Source organism: Amblyomma maculatum, chromosome 10 (assembly GCF_055883805.1).
Source record: "Amblyomma maculatum isolate TAMU_Amacu chromosome 10, ASM5588380v1, whole genome shotgun sequence".
NCBI classification, from domain to species: domain Eukaryota; kingdom Metazoa; phylum Arthropoda; class Arachnida; order Ixodida; family Ixodidae; genus Amblyomma; species Amblyomma maculatum.
The window spans coordinates 9293020-9315125 of NC_139353.1; the positions used below are offsets into that span (position 1 = coordinate 9293020).

General features: G+C 42.8%; 1 protein-coding gene across 1 annotated transcript in view; it reads right to left on the reverse strand.

Annotated features, from left to right (window-relative positions):
- Positions 1-76: 76 nt before the first annotated feature.
- The window catches only part of LOC146175533 (uncharacterized), a 22049-nt gene continuing 19 nt past the window's right edge, over positions 77-22106 (reverse strand). Inside the window, exons 1-6 of the mRNA XM_084581924.1 lie at positions 21982-22106; positions 16545-16613; positions 14843-14911; positions 5865-5930; positions 3225-3275; positions 77-252 (exon numbers count right to left, since the gene is read on the reverse strand). The exon at positions 21982-22106 is cut by the window's right edge and continues 19 nt beyond it. Coding sequence (XP_084438050.1) covers positions 152-252; positions 3225-3275; positions 5865-5930; positions 14843-14911; positions 16545-16613; positions 21982-22054 — 429 coding nt within the window. The 5' untranslated portion in view covers positions 22055-22106 and the 3' untranslated portion in view covers positions 77-151. The remainder of the gene's footprint in view (positions 253-3224; positions 3276-5864; positions 5931-14842; positions 14912-16544; positions 16614-21981) is intronic.

Genomic DNA, 22106 nt, shown 5'->3' on the forward strand with positions numbered 1-22106 from the left:
ACATTATCGAGGATGAATAATTCAAGGCGCACAGTTTTTGTTACTTGTCACTTCATATTTTTGAATAAACCAGTCAAAAGATGTGAAAAGTTTATTTTATACCGTGGTTCACCAAGTTTCAATGATGACTTGGATTTTTCAGTTTGGAGAATCACTCGTTGACTTTTTCTTTTTCGTCGTTTCTACTCTCCTCAGCATTTTCCTCTCCTGCACTGTTGATGCCCTCTTGTTCTTCTCCACTGGGGGGGAAAGCTGTAAAACGTATTAGTAGATGTTACAAATGTTCTTGGGAGAACCTCCGGATCATCTCAGTAGATATAAAATTGAAGATTTCTTATGTGGTAACCATGAAGTGTTTTTATACCACTTTGTCCACCATCAGCAGTCTTCCACTCAAAAACTCATGCTAACAGGCTGACATATTGCGCTTTTTTCTTCGCCAGCACTCAGATAGATTTATCAAATACAGTTGTTAATAACTGTGCCAGGCCAGCGAAGATTCACCAGACTGTGTTGTACCGCCGCTTCTTGGGATGGACGTTGCTCCCTCCCTTCCTTTTTACCCCCTGCGTTTACAACTACCGGAGGAAGGCGACCTCAGCAAGAGGGAGAGAGGGAAGCGGCGGATTGCTTCACTGTTGTGCGCATGGTCGAGATGCGTGGCTGACCCACGGACCTGTTGCTATCGGTTTCAAGCCGGTTTTGGAAACCTGTGGCCCCCGTGCCTGCGACGTTGGAGACCCGTAGCTGAATCTCTGCCGCCGGCTGCCTGGCAGTGACGAGTGACTGCGTGGGCGGGGCAGGTCAAGAGGGGGATGCGAACGCATTTTAGACACGAGTGTGTTGTTTTGGAGACAAGAGTGGTCGACAGACTGTCGGAAAAGATTCAGGCTGCTGACGTGCTCTCTGAGTTCTTTGTTCACTGTCACATGTTGCACTTAATTGGATAAAGCCTCTTCATTTTCTCAACTCAACTCCGTCCCCGATCGATCTATTCGTTCCTGTCCCCACCCCGGCACGACGTCACTCGTGAATCACGATAATATGTAGACTTTGGCTACGTATGTTGGACTACTCAAGAAGGGCAATTTATATTGGTTAAGCTCAATATATTACACAGTAAAGTATTCCCGTCCCTTAGCAAACTTACACTTTGTTAAATAGCCTCAAGGATATTAAAACACGCAGGTGATAAATAGCTGGGGATTCCGCATCAAAGCGCTCTGAAAGCAGCACTTCTACCGAATGTTCTTGACAGCTCTCGTAACCAGGAGCAGGTTGAAGAACATGCCTTACGAGTAATACCTATTAAATTTTAGTAATGGAGATTTCGGAAGCTGCATCCTAAGCCCGCGTTTTCACATCGGTTTTTTCCCCCTTCCTTACCTCGAAGACCACGACAAAAACAAATAATTAACGCCCTCCCAATATACTGTATGCGTAATTTGCTTGCGGGCCTGTATGTAATTGCGCGCAAACTGAATATGTTAACAACTAACATCCTTATGTTTCTCGGGACTTTCACATGCACTTAAGTTAGTGCCGTGATTTTATCGCTCTGTTTCTCGGGACTCCCATATGCACTTAAGATAGTGGCATAATTTTATCGCTCCTTTAATACAGTGCTTTGATCACCCACTGCTAAAATATTTTTCTGCTTGTTTCTGTCTGGGTTCAGTACAAGATAAAATGTTTATTTCAGTGAATGGTATACTTTATTCACTAAACCTATCAATTGAAGAATGATATTAATTGTAAGCTTTGACCGTTTCGCTCCAATGGGTCCCAAAAGCCATAGTAGTCGTGATAAATACTTGCGCAGCTTGGATATACAAATACCGGATTAAAAAACGACACAAACGTTTAAGCGCAATCGCAAGGCTTGTTCCAACTCGCTCAATCCTAAGCCCTTCTTAACATTAGTAGCGCCATCGGAAATGTTTTCCTTGTAATATTTGTCCTCCATGGGTCACTGTTTCAAGAAACGAGCACTTGATTGCTTCCCTCTCTTTCTCTCTCTGACTGCCTCTCTCTCTAGTAGATGAAATTCTCGCTTTCACATGAACCCACCCTTACGCTGATCCAGAACTGTGCAATGCGGACAGAAGCACACTACCAGCAAGGAAAAAGGCATATGTAACCGAAAGAGAAATGCATTCCTGTATTTGGATTCACTGTGCATAATTATCTTATAGAACATTGTCAGCTGCTACTAACGTTCTCTGTAGAGAACATGCTACAGTAAATACGATATCAGCGAATTAGTTTGTGATGAGTTGGGGGCATTTTTTTTTCTAGTTATTATGTTTATGCCAGTACCTTACCAACTTAAAAAAAAAAAAAAAAAAAAAAGAACGAGTTTCTCGAACCATGTGCATCAAACGTGGTATATATGTGCTTTGTTTTTAAGTTCACTGGCATAACTATTTTCCTGCATGCCATTTTAAATATTTACGATAAGAGAGCTTCGTTTCTAGGATTATACAAATTTATTTTCACTATCTTTTTTTTTTATTCGTTAGCTTCCCTTTTGGATAAGTGTCGTAAAAAATCTTTTTTTTTTTTTCTCAGAAACAAATGACGGAACTCACACCACGAAGAAACTAAACTTCTTCGAAATTGCGAAGTGTCAAACGAAATCAAGTCCGTGCATCGAGTTTTCTCATTTTTATTCTCATTCATAAAAATAAGAAAACAAAGCAACCACTTCGGTTTTGTCTAAGCAGGAAAAAAAAAAAAACATTGCCTATTTTATTTAAGTCTGTGACTTCATGCCTCTTTTCTCACCTTGTGATCAGCCTGGAGTTTATATTTTCGATAAAGTGAATTACAGTTTCTGTTGTGCCCGTGCACTCATACTCCTTTGTTTTTGTGAGAACTGAATTGAAACACTGTGCTTAGCTTTGGCAGAGCAATAAATTTTTCCTTTCCTTCTACATTGTTAGAATAATTTTTATAATGCTGTTTGGCTGTCTGTTATTTTTGTTTCTTCTCTTGCCTTTCCTACAGTTTATTTTTTCCGAAACGTTGTTAAAAATTCCATTCCTTCACAACACGCAAGGAAAAGGCTGCAAGCACATAGCAAAAGATAATAAACATGCTTTTCTAGACAATACAACTTTTTAAAATAATATTAGACAATAATAGAAATACAACCTGATTTTCTTTCCTTAAACAAATGTTCCTTATATATTTGTTAAATTTCAAGCGGAATAGATACTAACCAGCATAATAGCCACGATAGTAAGGACCATAGGGATACCCACGGGGATACCCTGTAAGAAAAGAAGGGTGTAAAATGTTTCTAATAATTTGTTCCAGGGAATAAGGTATATGGAGAGCGCTTGTGGTGAACCATCTTGTTCTAAGCCCAGTAATAGGATAGTAGTAAGAGAATTTTTACCTTTATACCTCCAGTTCCCATTATTTAAGAAATACTCTCAAATCATACTGCAGTCGGAAGGCAAGACATGTAATTCTTCAGTTTGCTTCGTTTCTACCAGCAGAATAGGCCTCAGGGCAGAACGGAACAGAAAAATGGGGCAGTGAGTTTTGGTGTTTTATTCTTCCTCTTCTCGCACTCTTCTGAGGTAAGCGACTATTCTAAATTTAACAAATAAAGCTTCACTCAGCATATGCTTCCAAAAGCAGCCTATGCGCAACTGGGGAAAAACAAAACAAAGGAGGAAGCTGATAATTGTTTTTTCTTTATAGCAGGATTACGCACTGGGCCCAATCTGCCAGCAAGTTATTCGTTGCACTAAATTTCTTGCGACTGAGTCAAACTCCGCTAATCAGCCTTTTAGTACAGTGATGGGTGCCATTAAATATTAGCTGAGTTTACCGGTTCGCCGTTTTGAGATGCGCTAAATGTATTTGTCAACAATGTTATACATATTTCGATTTGCCTGAGGTAAGACGTACTTCATGAAACATAGCAGAGTATGGGAAACGTGTACGTATAAATTGAAGCGTGCCCGCTTTAGAATTGATGCAAATCAACTTCAATGCAATTCAGTGCTACGCCTAAAGCCTTAATTCAGTTGCTAGTTACGAACAAACAGAGGTATTTAATTTTCTTGTCAGATCCTCTAAAAAAGGAACCGTCCTCTACGCGTCCTCTAAGTGTACACATCCTTGATTTCTAGAAGGTGTGACATTCTGTCATTGAGACCAGAAAAGGCTCAATATTAGCTATTCGTTTGCGTAACTTTAATGTGCCCACATTCATTGCACGCAAGCCTCTGAAACCTTCAGAATTGAGGCCGCGATAATGGGCAGTATATGAGATCATCGCGTGGGGCACCAGTGGGTCTGCTTCGATTATTGATCTGTGAAACAAGAAAGAGATCACTCAGCAGTGCCCTCAAGAACTAAACACTCCTATATAGAGCTTATATATCGCCTTTCATGATGACAACAGCGGTTCTTGCTTTATAGTTATCCTAATGAAAACACATAGCAGGTGAATCAAAGTGGCTTTGAAGCCCAAATATTCCCATCTGGAAGCCCGATCTTTTGTCTCAGTAAGAATATCGATGGCGAATTGGCTTAGATGGCCCCTTTTGGCAATAAGGAACGCTTAGACGACCTCCTTCGCAGTTGAGTCGCTCGCCTTAGAGAGGAATGTGGCCTTGTCCAGATAAGGGACGCCACTGCAGGTTCCGCAATGCAGTGGTATATGGCTACCTGTACTAGTGCGCATCGATATATTATTTCAAGGTCCCGCCCTTTGAAGCACCGGCCGGTTTGGCCGACGTGTACCCGCCTGCAAGATACAGGTATCTGATAACCTCGGATGCAGACTTGGTGAAGTGTGCCTGATGGTTTATTCTCACATGCTGCGCTCCATTTCTCTTTATTTCTCTTGAGAGCGCACACAAACGAATCAGCGATGAAAAAACAACCCGTACCCTATATCTTCAGGCCACCTTCTTGATAATATGAGAAAGACGATGATGAAATGGCATTAGAAATGGAAGTGTTCGGTCTATGCACTGTACTTTCCTCTCATGCCGTATTATCACTGTCATCCCCTATCATCCAGTTGGCGGATAGATATAAACTACGTGTTGTTTTTTCGATGTTGATTAGGCTGAACAACATGTGTCCCCTACTGTCAAGACAAAAGAAGGAAGGAAACATTCGAGGTCAACTCGTGCAGAATGGAATGCCCCTACGGTGGACAGTTACGATAATAAACTGAACTGAACTGAACTGAACTGAATAAACCTTCAGACCATGTCTACCAGGTGTGTCTTCGAGGTTATCTATCAGATGCCTCTACCTTGCGGGCGGGTATAGGTAGGGCAAGCAGGTCGGTACTTGAATGAACGGGCTCTAGGACATCATAGAGCGATGCGTATCGGTACAGGTGCAATGTACCACTGCATGACAGAAGCTGCGGCTGCACCTCTTATCTCGAAAACACCAAATACCTCTCTAAGGGAATCAACAAAACTAAATGGGAAGTCTTCGAAGCTTTCCTTATTCTCAAAATTCAATGGGGATGACGTCGTCCGTTCGCCATCGGTATCGCTATGAATACTAGAGATCGAGTTTCTAGAACACTATGCTCGGGTTTCAAAGCCACTCTGATTCTCGTGTTATGTGCTATTATCATTACGTCGAGCTTTTCCAGCGATAGTGTTTTCTTTGTTACGTTCGAAGTCCTAATAAGCCACTTATATCGTGAATAATTAGGTTGGAAGTCTGCTTTGTTGGTGCTTGCGTGTGCATTTCTTCCCAGCTTTGCGCAGTTTTACTGTCACTTCAATTGTACCAGCTAGCCCGTCAAAGCGTCTTACATCAATCTAACATGCGAACATGCTTAGAAAATATAAATAGACATGTTTTGCACTCACCATGGTGGGCATATGGATATGAATCATAGTACTGAGCCCAATATTGCGACTGGTAATAATCTGGTCCTGTAATAATCAACACAGAAGTAATGTATCCTTATTGCCATAACCATATGTTCTTGAGCATCACTTTTTGTTCGATTATTTAACCTCCGAACTCCCAACATTACGGGTTCCGCTCGCACCTGCCAGCCCAAGACGTAATCTTACAACTCCGCGAGGACATCATCTTCTCTAGGAAGACCACACGCAGTGATCGCGCAGTTCTGGCACGACCTTAAGGCGCGTTCAATAACTTAAAGCATTGCAGCATACTATCTAATCTCAGCCGTACACAAATAGCGGGGAAAAGGCGTTTAGTTACGTCCGGTACTTCCTCTCCCAACGCCAGGCCCTGCTCTGGATCGACGATCAGGAAGACGGACCTTACCGCATAGAGACCAACGGTACTCCCTAGGGCGCTGTGTTTTCGCCTTTGTTTTTCACCATCGCAACGATTGAGCTACCTTCTCTCATGTGGCGTTTGGAGGAGGCTGCACCAGGAAATGTATGCGGACGATGTAGCAATCTGGCTTACCAAGGCAGCGTCCATGAGATGGAGGACAACCTCAACCTCCAGCAAGCTGCGACCATAGTCAAGGCTTACGCCAACTCGTGCCAGGTCGCTTGTGCCCCAGCCGAGTCTGAACTACTAAATGTTCGGGCATGCAAGAACGACCCCACCTCAATGAGCACAACCCTCCTCAAAGGGCCTGTCAGAATGGTTGACGATATCAGCCTTAGGCTTACATATTCATCGCTGGCTCAAAGCCGGCGTCAATATCGCCAAAATCAAGCATGCGGGAAAGAGGGTGGTTGTATGCGACAAATCATGTCTAACCGTCGCGGTGGGTTGTGCGGACGCAATGCGCTCCGTCTCGCTCAAGCTTATATCACAAGTCGTATCCTGTATTCGCCTTCAGTTAAGTGTAGCTAACACAACACAGTAGGACGTCATTGTTAGCAGTCTTGAAAAAACGAGCTCTGGAGCTCCCGATTACCACCTCCACAGCCCGCCTCATGGCCCTGGGGGTGCTCAACTCCTACTTGGAGTTGCGAGAGGCTTTTCTCGGAAGTCAATACTCAAGTCGGAATCAGACGGGGCCAGCCCATCGTCCAGTGAGTCACCGCCACATAAGTGTACCCTGTGTCGCGGAGGAACCGCTGCGTAACCCGCAGCTGGCGGTACAAGTTAAGGGTCATACCCGTGCCAAACAACATGACCTCACATGCACATGAATGCAGAAGAACAGCGCGGGCTCGGGCGCTGAATGAAAACATGGTTCCTAACCTGACGTGTAATACATTGACGTCGCAGGTCTGACTCCATTGGGCCACTACACGGCCGCCGTAGTGCACCAGAACCTGCAAATGAATTGGCTCTCCTTTCGCGCCAGGAGTGTACACCGGGCTGAAAAAGTCGCTGTCGTCCTCGCGGTCGCAGACCCCAATGCAAGATTTCCATTTCAGATTCGCGTTTCGCTTGCGAGAGCTATGTCAAAGGCGAAGTATGTCCTCTAGCCTATTTCATACTCTACTACGTCGTCAGATGTACAAACCCTAACCTAGACGCATCGCGTGGGTACTGGCTCACCATGTATTCCCAAGCAACCAAGCAGCGAATGCGGCTGCCTGAGCTCTTATCCTCCGGGAGGCACAAGCTGCTCTCGCACGTCGGGCATGAGAGGCAGTGGGATCTTGCGGCATCCCGGACTAGGGACGTGAACCAAGAAGATGCCTGCATTTACCATGTGTCACGCTCATCCTCTTTCTTACAGAATAAATTGTTTTCTCTGTCTCTCTTTCTGCATTGCTTGTGACAGCAATAAGTTGACATTTGTTACTCTCCTTTGTAACTCCTAAGTGTGGATACCTGAGGGCGCGGGACGGGGCGTAGCCTGGACGTTGCGTGGTCACAGTCGCGCGCGCGCGGCTGCGGGAAAGTCGGGATGGAGACGGCGGTTGGGAGGCACTTTTTCGGCATGGTAGAGACGCCGCAGTGGAGGGCTCCTGAAATTTCGACATACGTTGCACGGACACCGCACAGCGCACCGACGATTTGAGTTTCGCGTCACCCAAACCTACGCTTACTAAGCAAAATGCACCCTACCATATCATCATCATCATCATCATCATCAGCCTGATTATACCCACTGCAGGGCGAAGGCATCTCCCATATTTCTCCACTTAACCCGGTTCTGTGATAGCTGCATCCACTTGACCCCTGCGAACTTCTTAATCTCATTCGCCCACCTAACTTTCTGCCGCCCCCTGCTACGCTTTCCTTCCCTTGGAATCCAGTTTGTTACCCTAAGCGACCATCGGTTATCCTCTCTTCGCACTACATGTCCTGCCCCTGTCCATTTCTTCTTAATTTCTACTAGAATGTCGGTAACTTGAGTTATTTCTCTGACCCACTCTGCACGCTTTCTATCTCTTAATGTTACCCCTACCATTTTTCGTTCCATAGCCCTCTGGGTTGTCCTCAACTTAAGTAGAACTCTCTTGGTTAGCCTCCACGTTTCAGCCCCATAGGTGAGTACAGGCAAGATGCAACTGTTGTATACTTTCCTCTTGAGCGATACCGGTAAGCTGCTAGTCATAATATGCGACTGCTTAATGCGCTCCATACCTGTCTTATTCTTCTTGTTATTTCCTTTTCATGGTCCGGATCTGCGGTTACTACCTGCCCTAATTAGACATATTCGCCTACTACTTCCAGTAATTCGCTACCTAATGTAAACTGCTGTTCCTTCCCGAGGCTGTTGAACATTACCTTAGTCTTCTGCATATTGATTTTCAAGCCTACCTTTCTACTTTTTCTGTCTAGATCATCAATCATTATTTGCAGTTCATCGCCCGGGTTGCTTAGCAAGGCAATGTCATCAGCAAATCGCAGATTACTGAGGTATTCTCCATCTACACTTATCCCTAACTGCTCCCATTCCAAGTCTCTGAATACTTCCTGAAAACAAGCTGTGAATAGTACTGGGGAGATTGTGTCTCCTTGCCTAACACCTTTCTTTATGGGAATTTTGTTGCTTTCATTATGCAGAACTATGGTTGCTGTGCAGCCACTATATATATCTTCCAGCACTTTCAGTACGGCTCGTCTACCCCCTGATTTCGCAATGCCTGCATCACCGCCGAGGTTTGAACTGAGTCAAATGCTTTTTCGTAATCAATGAATGCTATGTATAGGGGCTGGTTATATTCCGAGCATTTTTCTATCACCTGATTGATGGTATGGATATGATCGATAGTAGAGTACTGTTTCCGAAACCCTGCTTTATCCTTTGCTTGATTGCAGTCTAAGGTTGTCCTGATTCTATTAGCGATTACCTTAGTAAATACCTTTTACGTAACAGACAGTAAGCTGATTGGTCTGTAATTTTTAAGGTCCTTAGAGACCTCTTTCTTGAGAATGAGGATAATGTATGCATTCTTCTGTGGTTCCGGTACCGTCGATGACACCAGGCACTGCATATACAGGGTGGCCAGTTTTTCTAGCACGATATCCCCCCCGTCCTTCAGTAAATCTGTAGTTATCTGATCCTCTCCAGCTGATTTCCCCCTTTTTATAGTTTCTAGTGCTTTCTTGACTTCGTCCTTCGTCACTGGTGGAACGTCTGACTGTTTTTCCCTACCGCCAATCTCATTACGGTCCTGACTACTTTGGCTACTGTAGAGATCTGTATAGAACTCCTCGGCTACTTTGACTATCTTGTCCATATTAGTGATGACGTTGCCCGCCTTGTCCCTTATCGCATACATCTGGTTTTTGCCTATGCCCAATTTCTTCTTTACCGCTTTAAGGCTTCCCCCGTTCTTTAAAGCATGCTCAATTTTCTCCATGTTATACTTCCTTATATCGGCCACCTTGCGCTTATTGATTAGCTTTGATATATCGGCTAATTCGATCTGGTCTATTGGATTGGAAGCTTTCATACTCTGGCGTTTCTTAATCAAATCTTTCGTCTCCTTAGACAGCTTACCGGTATCCTCTCTAACTATCCTACCGCCTACTTCTACCGCGCACTCAGTAATGATATCTCTGAAGTTATTGTTCCTTGCCTCTAGGGTAATGTCGCCATCCTCAGTTAGAGCTGAATACCTATTCTGTAGCGAGATCCTGAACTCTTCTGCCCTCCCCCTCACCGCTAATTCGTTGATGGGTTTCTTTCTTACTAATCTATTGCGTTCCTTCAGATTTAGGCTAATTCGGGACCTCACCATCCTGTGGTCACTACATCGCACTTTCCCGATTACCTCTACATCCTGCACAATGGCGGGGGTTGAACACATTATGAAGTCGATTTCATTTTTAGTCTCTCCGTTAGGACTTTTCCATGTCCATTTCCGGTTCTTCCGTTTGCTGAAGAAGGTATTCATGATTCGTAAGTTATTGCGCTCTGCAAACTCAACTAGCAACTCCCCCCTGTTATTCCTAGAACCAATGCCATAGTCACCTACTGCCTTGTCCCCTGCCTGTTTTTTCCCTACCTTGGCATTGAAGTCGCCCACTAGTACAGTATACTGCGTCTTTACTTTTCGCACTGCCGATTCTACATCTTCATAGCAGCTTTCAACTGCCTGGTCATCATAACTACATGTAGGTGCATAGGCCTGTACAACCTTTAGTTTATACCGCTTATTAAGCCTAATTACGATGCCTGCAACCCTCTCATTAATACTATAGAATTCATCTATATGACCCGCTATATACTTAATGACCCCGAGAGCCCACCCTCGTTGGGCTCTCGGCGTCCGTGTGCAAAATGAGCCATAGGTCATGCGTATCCTCCCACAGCTGTCTACCTTTTGGGCACGGGTGCGGGCACCCCCATTCCTGGTGATGACTCATCAAGGCTTATTCAAGCTTCGCCACCTTTCCTTGATTCTCAATCTCAGAGGCCATGGCTCGTATGTGTTGCTTCCAGTCTCATGGCGTGTCCTCAGATGGGGCTCTTTATTATTTTGTCGTCAAAGAGAAAACAATTGTTTTACCTGTTCAACTTTATGCTCAAGACGTTACCATTCTGAATTCGAGTTGTGACCCCTTAGTGGAGGTTGTGCATTAACGGCTAAAGTTAAATGTCATTAGTTCGGTCTTCAATGAACCAGGAAGTGTTTGAATTATTCAGAAGTTAACACCTACTGAATGAACTTGATAGCCGAAAATCGCTTGAATCGCAGTAATTTTTATCTAATGAATGCCTGGAACATGGCTGCCTGCACATTTGAGATAAAAACTAAGCACCAATGAGGATTTTTTTGCAGTTTAAGGAAGCGCACTGCTTGGCACACGCTGTCGTGACTGTCAAAAAACGGCTCCAAAATTGTTCAAGTTCCTCTGTCAGCCCTTCTCACAGTGTGACGTAGTAGCAGTGGTGCCTTTTTGCGAATAGCCCTGTTGCATTTTTAGAACGCTTCACTGCACTAACTATGCGGCTAGGCATACTCTGAATGTGATGGCTCGGCATACTTGAAGCATGTGGATGCAAGAAAAAACATCTGGAACAGTATGACGCCATCCCAAAATAAAACTAAATACTAGTAACGCAAAAGCAGTGCCTGAAATGATGTGACTTGCTGAAGTGTGTGCCCAATGACGGTGGCAGGATGGTATGAATTTAAAAGAAGCAAACTTGAAACTATTTGGGTAACGAGGCACTCCCTATCATCATTGTGCATGCTATACTGCACACACCTGAGAGTGTGCACGCACCACCATTCAATGCAAATAAGGTTCTGGGAGGTCTACCTGAACAGTTCTCGGTTTCATGAGTAATACCTCGGTAAGCCCGCATGTCTCAACTAAATGGTTCGAGCCCGTTCATGTCTGAACTAGAGGGCAACTCCCAAGGGGTTTTCCACCTTTGCGTATTCTGACAAAACTTGACACATCCTACCAAACTTGGAAGTGGTGCGATAATTCATTTGTGCACAACTCAATTTTAAAATATGCCATTTTTGTGTCCTCAATTCAGATTATTTTTGCGGGCAACACTGTGTTTGTGATGTCACACATTATACTCACGTTATTGCCTGCTCCCCACATGAACAGCAAACTCTGAGGCCTATATTAGGTCATATCTTAGCCATTTAATGAACTGCATTGTGATTTCTAGCCTCCATTTCTGCCATTCAACGTGCATGCCAGTGATTTTTAATAAATGCATGTGATGTCATCAATTCGTCAACTGGAACATTGTTTCTTAGATACTTGTAGCGCTCTTTAATTTTGTCTATGCCCATGTGGCCATGAAATCAGTTTCGGTTACGGTTTGGTTTTTCCTTTTAAAAGACGGCTCTACGTAGAAGTTTTGAAAATGAATTTTGTGTAGGACACAGGTCACACTGAGGAATGTGTTGCAATCAATAACTCAAAACCACAAATTAAAAAAATACACCGGAGTTGCCCTTTAATGAGGGTATGACACCATGCACTCACATGAGTATCAGCCGGGACTGCGCTTCTAATTCGAATTATCCAAACTAAGGAGGTCAAATTGAACAGATTTTACTCTATAGCTTTAACTCCACAAATTAGGAACATACTGCAGTGGCTTCAACGTACTGTCACTATAGTTTTGTCTTGAACAATTGTTTAAAAGACAATGAATGTTAGCACAAATATTTAATTTAATTTTACTCAAACGAAGGAGCCATGCAATTCATATTCTATTCGTTAGCAGAGGCACTGTTCATATCTGATTCTGTTTGGAAATAACACTATGCACACATGCCTACACAATAGTACAGTCAACAACCGTTTTTCAGACTTGGGAAAGACTGCAAAAACATCATGTAAAAAAATCACTTTGCATAAACTTTAATTTGCGACTACGGTGAGGAAAGGGGTCACCAATTATAAGCCCATTCTGATGCTTGACCTTCTCAATAGCGCAGTGTTTACACAGACGACAGGTGGCAACTGGCATTCGATCGCTGTACTGCAGTCAGCACTTCGCAGCCGAATGCATGAGCTTAGACAAGTCTAGTAGTGAAAGTGTGCCTGCCACTGAGAGCAGATTGAACCGCCGCGTTTTCAAGATGCTTCACTGCATGGTCTTCACAGCTGTGCAGTGAAGCATCTTCAAAATGCCATGGGGCCATCTGTGAAATGGCACCACTGCTACTTACTGCGTTGCACTGTGAAAAGGGAGGCACACAAGGTTTTAGATCATTTCTTTTAAATTTCCAACAAGCAAAGCACTTCATGAAACAAAGCACTTGACGAAACTGAAAAATTGTCGTGCAGTTTGCATCTCATTTATGGACGATAGTCCAAGCGTTCCAAGATATTCCAAGATGTCCGTGGTGTGGCGAAAAACCCACACTATACCACATCACATGAGCCTGTAAAAACATAGACGTGGTCCCCACAATTCGAAATCCAAGAGCGGAGCAATGGGAGACTCTGCTGCCCAACGACCGCTGCGAAGACCAGCAAGGTCTGGTACAGTGAGCTCAACGAGCGGCAGTGGCCAGCGGAGCTCTGGACTGAGGGCAACCGACCATTGGGTAAAATTGGACGAGGTCGACGGATAAGACTCCTGGGGATGCAACAAGGAGACACCTCTGAAGACGCCTCAAAAACCGTCCTAATAATATATTGCAAATAAAGTTTCTCCTTCCTTCCTTCCGTCAAAAGATTAGAAGGGTTCAACGCTGCTGAACCAAATACTCAGCGAAAGCATTAGCTACGGGTGACCAAGCGTTCTTCTTTTCTTTTTCTTCTTCCTCCACCCACATATATAGCCCCTCTTTAACCAACCCCGCATGAACGTGCCTTAGTGGCCTATAGGGGTAATGTGAATGCCAGGGCCCTAGCGGGTTGATTCTGACATAACCGTCCCATGTAAAACGAGAGACACAAGTTGGCAGCTCCTGCCAGCCCACGTATAAGGCCCCGCTTTAACCAAGCCATATGAACGTGCATGACGTGACGTATCACGTGAGCACCACGCCTCTAGCGCGCCACGCCGACTGCTTTTGTGTCACGTGGGGTGTGACGTCACGCGCTGCGCCGTGGCTGCGACCCCGCTACGCTGACCGCTTGAGTTGGTAGCCCAGCTCTCACCCTAGTGTCACGTGGGGTGTGACGTCACAGCGTCACGTGGATACGGCCGCGCCACGCTGAAGGCTCGAAACCTAGAGTAGTATTCCTTTCGCAATAAAAGCGGTCGTCGCGGCCGGGATTCGATACCTCATCGTACCTCAGCCGAGCTCGCTAACCATTGCTCCAGCGTATCTGGGTAGAAGTATACTTGAAATAACACGCGGTATGTAATTTAGAATTGCTTACATATTTTCGTCGAAATGTGCACTGAACTGTGAAACTTAGTTAGAAATAGCGCATGTGATATCAGTCGACACGTTTCAATCTCAAGCGCTAGATAAATATAAATTTATTACTAGACGCTGATATTCGGCTAGTGTGTAAGCGTGACTCTTGGTCAGCATAATATGGGACACCTCTTCTTGACATTGACTATTTTTTAATTCCAAGCATAACCATTGTAGAAAGTAAAGTGTGAACAGATTATTTATCAGAACAAAACACGAAGCTGAAGAGGCGCAAAATATCCCTGTCGCGTCAGTGCAGAAGGAGAGGTACTGTCTTTGCAATGTATTTCAGTTTTTTACTTGTTTTCTGTTGCTCATAACCTGCTCATATTTAGTGGAAAGGTGTATGTAAGCTAAGATAGAAACGTTTAATGGAAAGCTGGAAACAAACTTCTAGGCCCGCGTTTTGATATAGTTCTCACTTCTGAGTGATTCGGGCTCGTGGTAGACAGCTGGTTGAGGTAGTGAATCAGTTTTTCTTACACATACGTCTAAATTTAAGAGCGTTCAGCTCCATTATTCTGAATCATGGCTTGTAGTCTTCAAATGTGAGCAGGTTTCTTTCAACAAGAGCAGACTGAACTCACCATATTGCCATTGTGGATACCCAGGCTGTCCGTCAAGAGCGCCTTGACCTTCTAGTCCTTGCTCAAGTCCTATAAGAAACGGGGTACATGCGAAGGATTATTGTCGTAGTTACATCCCCGAACACTTATTCTGTGTATGTTTCCTACCCACGATAGCGCGCACAAGTCTGACGTATTGATGTGCAGGACACAGAGAAACCTAAAAGCATTTATTGAAATGCAACATCCCGCCGCAAAGCGATTATTTAGACTTTCTAATACACGGCACAACAATGACAGTGAAAGCGAAACACTGCAATTTGGTATGTTATGGCGTACAATTTAAGCAGTTGATTAGAAACAGCGCTTTACTCAATATAAATGGCACGTCTGAAGAATTATGCTCGTCATTTGTTTCCTTAACCCACCAGCAGCTTCACCGAGCAATGAACTGTGATCAAAAGTTAACAAGGGCACGGTAATATTAAGTGGTAAGAAAGTGTAAACCTAAAATACCATTGAAGGCTGAATGATTGAAAAGTAAACAAGATCAGTATTAAAGAGGCCAAAATTAGTGGTGGAGGGGACACTCAATATCGGCCTTTAAATATACGGCTCGACCTCTAACGACTACCGCTCATTTGCAAATTACCTGGCCATTTGTTCCTTAATTTGCGCATCTTTTATCTGACACATACTCTTTATCATACAGCAGTAAATAACCGCATTAGGTGAAAGGTTTCCCGTCATAAGCATAAGACCCCGCTTTACCAGAACGTACGAATGTGGTTACGTGACATAGAGGTAGCAACTTTTAATTGGATTGCAAGGCTCAAGGAAAGTTAGATTCCAGTCACTCTGCTATCGAAAATGAAACGCCGAATTTGGCAACTGCTGCGAAATTGGTTATGCTATACGGTTGCGGGATGCCTCAAAACCGTGCGACTGACCAATTTCCAGTCATGTCCTGCCATCTATGACCTGCTAGAGCAATACACGCGACTTTTCGAACTAATTCGAAAACTAATTCGAAGCTTTTACTCTTTGAGTTCGTAGAGACAAGTGCAAAGAAATCAACTTTGTCACCCATTTATGCAAAACGTGCTTTGTGTTTCCAGGAATTTGCGATCAATATTTATTTCAACAAGAGGTGAAGCAGTACTGCTATGTTCCTGTCACAATCAGGTATATTACCAGTAACAATTCATTTCTTCCATTGAATCGCTTGCAACAAAATATCTGTATGGCAGGCTGCCGGTATGCAGAACTTCTAACAGCTTCATCGCCTTAAGAAACGCGAAATATGTAAGATCCCAACTCTACACTTAAATAATGTAGTATGTTTCCGTAGTCACACATGAAAAAATGTGCATCTCAAGTACCTGAAAACCGTAGTTATCCCTGGCTCCATTCTTGTCAGATGCAAAATATGGCTTTGAATATTATGTAAGACACAATGCTGTCATCGACCACCTGGACGCATGATTACTAACTCATTTGGCCCGTCTATGCTTAAAAGACACTCTTGTGGTGCAATTTCCACGCATCTTCTGCATGCATAAAACCCCGATGTGTCGAAATTGGTCGAAAACTTCGAACTTTAGCCCCAGGCATATGACACCTTCTAACGCTCTTATTAAAATACGTCGTAAGAAATAATTGTGCTGTTCTGCTTCTTGATTATTTAGCCGGGAAAAATATATGCAATAAACGCTGTACGCACCTTCGGCAGGCTTTTCCGGATCACCAATTTGTTCAGGGGAAGGCGTATCTTCTGGACTCACTGGCAGCGCTGCAAGAAATTTTAGCACCTTCAGCGTCAATACATATGCTAAGAAATTATCAGCATGCTTGTCATCACTCCCATGAAAACGGTAACATCGTATAAACTGACTGCGTTATGCATGGAAGTCAGAAATCGCTCTCAGACTTTCTTTGCACGCTTGGTGGAGGACCGAGTGTCAGGGTTCAGAGGATTACTCTCACATGGTTATCTGAGATACTAAACGCTAAATGCAAAGTTCTTGAATAATAAATCAGCTTACTGGCTGAGATGTTTTGCGTTCTTTTATTGCCTTTTCCGGTTCTAGAATGACTGCGAGCGTGCAGAAAAAAGAAAAAAGAAATAAACATTTTTGCCTGCCTTCTTGGATCGCACTCGCCATGTGCCGGTCAGGAGGTCAATATTAACCCTACAGATTTACGGTTCACCTTCACAGGGGTAGTCGGCGACGTCACTAAAGTGCTCAGCAGGATGGAAAATCGGGACAATCTACCTAGCACGTGCTCGTTTGTAGGTGGCATTGCTGTGCAGGGATACATTATAGTGCTGTGTGACTTCACCAGAGCGCGCACCATGGCTATATTGGCGAAAATTGGCCGTGAGTTGGCAGGTAAGGGGAATCAAATCCCAGACCCTATGATCTCGAGTAAGGTACAGAATGGACATAAACCAAGCAGCGAAATCCCTGCGGCTTGATTAAAGTGAGTGTCTATATTTATGTAAAATAGTTTTACACTAAACATGCATGGTAACTTATGACTATGTTAAAGGCTATGTGTCACAAGCTAGAGGACTAAATGAAAAGATTAGTTATTAATCTAGTAGCAAAGTGTGTGTAGGGGCAACAAGAATCATCAAAGGAATCCCCAGACTTACAGTATTGCAGCTACCATATTTTAACCCCGAAGGCGGCGCTTACTATCCCGAACACCTTTAGGTATCCTCTTCAGATAACATTTGTTATGTGAGACAGATAATTACTAAACGAACAGAGCAACATCTCACCCATCCCTCAACCTGTATTAGGTGTATTTAGATCTTCGTTTAGTGTTCTCCTGATTTTCGGCGAAGCGCTGCAGTTAGCGCATTTCAATATATGTTTAACTTTATCTTTCTTGTAGAAGGTGGCTAACGCCTTTCGTCGCCCCATAGCAAGGCTAACAGTCATTACATAGGTCTAGAGCATTTAGCTTGCTTTCGGAAGGTATTCTTAGCTGTTATTGGGCCGGTGAAGCTTAACATCCGCTTGTTTTCTGCACTGAAGTTTCGTAGCACAATTCCAAAAACTAAACCCGAGGGGAAAATGAAAACTGCTTATTGGCGATTTATGAAAATAATGGGTAAACATTCCTATATGAACAGCTGTAAACACGCTTTGACAGATTGCAAAAGCGGAATTCGTGATGTGCAAGTACTATTTGAAATGGAACATAAAGTGGCCGGCTATCACCGGAATCGCCACATATTAAGCGATAGCTTGAGCAGCTCGTTCGGTCGAAAAGCACCTACATCGAGGTAGCAGTAGCAGTAGCAGTAGTAGTAGTAGTAGTAGTAGTAGTAGTAGTAGTAGTAGTAGTAGTAGTAGTAGTAGTAGTAGTAGTAGTAGTAGTAGTAGTAGTAGTAGTAGTAGTAGTAGTAGTAGTAGTAGTGATAGTAGTAGTAGTAGTAGTAGTAGTGATAGTAGTAGTAGTGATAGTAGTAGTGATAGTAGTAGTAGTAGTAGTAGTAGTAGTAGTAGTAGTAGTAGTAGTAGTAGTAGTAGTAGTAGTAGTGATAGTAGTAGTAGTAGTAGTAGTAGTAGTAGTAGTGATAGTAGTGATAGTAGCAGTAGTGATAGTAGTAGTAGAAGTAGTGATAGTAGTGATAGTAGTAGTAGTAGTAGTAGTGATAGTAGTAGTAGTAGTAGTAGTAGTAGTAGTAGTAGTAGTGATAGTAGTAGTAGTAGTAGTAGTAGTAGTGATAGTAGTAGTAGTAGTAGTAGTAGTAGTGATAATAGTAGTAGTGATAGTAGTGGGCACTGCGTGTCGGAAATAGCCGGGCAGCTGCTTAAAAAGCGAGTATCTTGGTAATTTGTGGATGATTGCTGATGTATGATAAGAGATGATGTGTTAAAGAATCCAATATGCCTAATTTATAAATTGTTTAATTAGAGAAATTGAAAAGGGGCCAGGTTGAAAGGTGTCAAAATGCTCAAAACGAAAAGCCAATTCTTGTTGATGCTAAGGAAGGAAATTTTAGTGTGTACTTGTGAATTAAATAATTGAAATAATTTTAAATGAACCTTTCGCGAAAGGGGGTACAAAGACGTCAGAATGCTTAAAATGAAAAGCCACTATTTGCTTATGTTAAGTCTCGATTTACAAAAAATAAAAAAATTAAAAATAAGGTGTTTAAGAAATTTAAATATAAGAACTGAAAAGACATGGTTCCTGTTCATGAGAACAGCAAATGCGTCATGCCCTTAGCGGCGCCGCTTAAGTGTTCCCCTAATTTTTCATTCATAATAATTCATACGACTTAATGAATACATAACCTGCGACATCAAAGTAGCCCTAGGGTTCTCCTAAGGCAGGACGTACGAATGAATTTCAAGGCAGATTCGGCAATGAAGGCTCTTTGGTCCCAAATCGATATAATTTTTGTAAGCACTAGTTTTTGTTTTCTTAGAACATGATTTTATTTATCTGGTATATTCGTCGTTGAGTTCTGGGCGCTTATGTAAAGCTAACTAGTTCTCTTATTCATCTCTATATACACATCTACGTGCACCAATCGGAAATTGAACCTGTTGAGAACTGCGGCCTTCAGTGCCTCTTCGTCTTCAAACCTGTGTGGACATGCGACTATTTCAAGCGTAAGGAGCAGAAATAATTGTTCTGTAGAAGTTTGTAATTTCATCAGACCCGTGGCGCCGCTTTTCCTTCTCTTTACTCTTTTTTTTTTTTTTTTCATCAGTGCAGCTGATAATTGTTGTTTGGCCGCCTTCTCTGCACTCCTCGACACCCATTCCAGGCGTAGCAACTGTTTATACCTTACAAAGTGTGAACTAAGGTGAAATTTATTACCTACGGGGTGTCTTCCTAAGCCGACCGCCATGCAGAGAAGCAGAGCACACTTCGAATTATTCCGCTGTACACCAGTATACGATGTGCAGCTTCGATCGTTTTGTTTTATGGGTTCAGCGTCCAAAATTTTTTCAGGATATGGTATGCGCTGTAGTGGAGGGCTTAGTAGATTTCGACTAACTGTGGTTATTTAATATGCACTGTCATCACGCAGCAAACGTGTTACTTGCTTTTCGCTTCTGTCGAAAAGAGGCCGCCGCGGCCGAGATTCGATCCCGCATCCTTGGGCAGAGTAGTTGAGCGCCTTAACCACTGACCAAGCGTTCCGCTCCACTCTGACATTATGCAGTTGTTTGGCTCACGTGATTCTTTTACGACTTGGTACTAAAGACCAGGATAAAATACTACTACGCTGACTGTCCGACAAAGCATAGCGCCTGCACTGCTCGTTCTGAAAGTATATTTCCCACTTATTGCTAAAATATTATATAACACAAGACACTGATGACTCCGAGTGCAGCTTCAGCGCGAAGCCAGTGAGATTTGTCTTCTAGGATGTATTGTAAACTATCTGTAAAATTGTGACTTTTTTACCCACTTCTCTATGAGCTGGTCAAAAGGCTTACAGTATAAATAAATAAATAAATAAATAAATAAATAAATAAATATATATATATATATATATATATATATATATATATATATATATATATATATATATATATATATATATATATCACTCATCAGCTCACCACTCAGCAGAATGAGGAAATAAGCACAATAGGATAGATCACTAAGCAATAATTTTTTTTTTTTTTTCAGACAACGTCACGTTATTTTCTCTACAAAAGAGACAGATGGCCTAAACCGCTTAGTATAAACTGGTCCAGCAACGGTAGATTTTTAAGAAAATCTGCAGAAGGATAATCTTTTCGGTTGTTATTGCGTTGGCTATGCAATTGCGTTTTTTTTCTGAAATCACTTTCTGAAGCGAAATAAACTTCAGCCTATTTAAAGAGCAAAACAATTTTTGCAGACAACCGGGTTTTTTTCTACGATCTTTCATAACTTATGCACAATGGTGAACATTCTAGAAAATGTTGCTCTATTCCTTGAATACGTTTCGGCAGTTTGACTCACTAGTAAAAACTGAATAATAATTACTTTCACATACGTGGAACTAATGACATTGTTACGAAGCCCTAATTGATAGGGGGGGGGGGGGGGAGGAATCTGTGGTTAGAATCAACGCCGCAAGCTCCGATTGTCACGAAATCTCCTCAAGTAGTTGCCCATTAAAGACCCCTGGCATTTTGAAGGTTGCTGAAAATGTTATGTTTCGTAGAAATTGGTTATTAAGAAGCAGGCACAGACTGCGAATTCTTTGAAAGAGTTACTGCACAAGCCTGTATCGCTTCAATGTTGGTCTCAAAAATTGTAGCTTAATTGGTTATGAAGTCGCCAGAATTCTTTCACCCAAGTATCGCTTCAACAATGCTTATAGCTTAAAAGCTACTGCCAAGAATTAAATGTAATCTTAAGCCATGTGAACCATTATTGTGGAGCAAAATGTTCTTTTAATGACATTTAAAAATAGCAGGAATTATTTCTGAAACTGGTCCAATACATATTTATAATATACATATTTATATATCTAGGTCCGCCTCGTCTTGAGAGCCCATTTCTTTTTCATTAATTAGCACTCGCGTCATTGGCTTTGGAGAGCTTTGGAGAAATTAGGCTGCGAATCACCGGGAGATGAGTGCTTTGAGTATTTAGCCAAGCTTACAATGTTAGACAGTGCTCGCGGTGGTGTATCGGTTGCCTTGTCTGCATGCCGCTTCAACTCACTAGCCACCCCACTCCATGGCATCAGTCTGTTGAAATGAGACATCCTTCGGGTGAATTGGGAGAGAGGTCCTTCAATAAGGGCTCTAAAATGCCAAATCCGACTATAAAAGAAAATGGCGATGCTGATATGCGCATTGGAATGAAGATAGAATGTAACGGTCGTGCAGCAGACGTCGAGTGCTTTTCGCACTTGTAGCCTGTTATGTAAGGAATATTTTCATAGCGCAGTAATTTCAAAACTTCCTAATGCACCCAATGTGACAAAACTGAACAAACCGGAAGCGTTGGCAAGGCCACAATGTGACTTATCCATATAAATATAACTAACATTATCAATATACTCGGCAAGAGCACTGCGCACAGCCCAGTTTTTACTGGTCTCTATGTTCTTGTACCCTGCGCGACAAGTAACTTTGAAGATGCTTTAGTTCTCGACACCTCGAAAACAATATATTTCTTACCTTCAACCCATATGCTCCCAGCGAAGCAGCAAAACGCCACCGAAAACACGGAAAAGCGAATCATCATCATCATCTCTATTTAGCTCACTATGTGGAACGATGAAACCTTAGTTTTGATTTGGCTC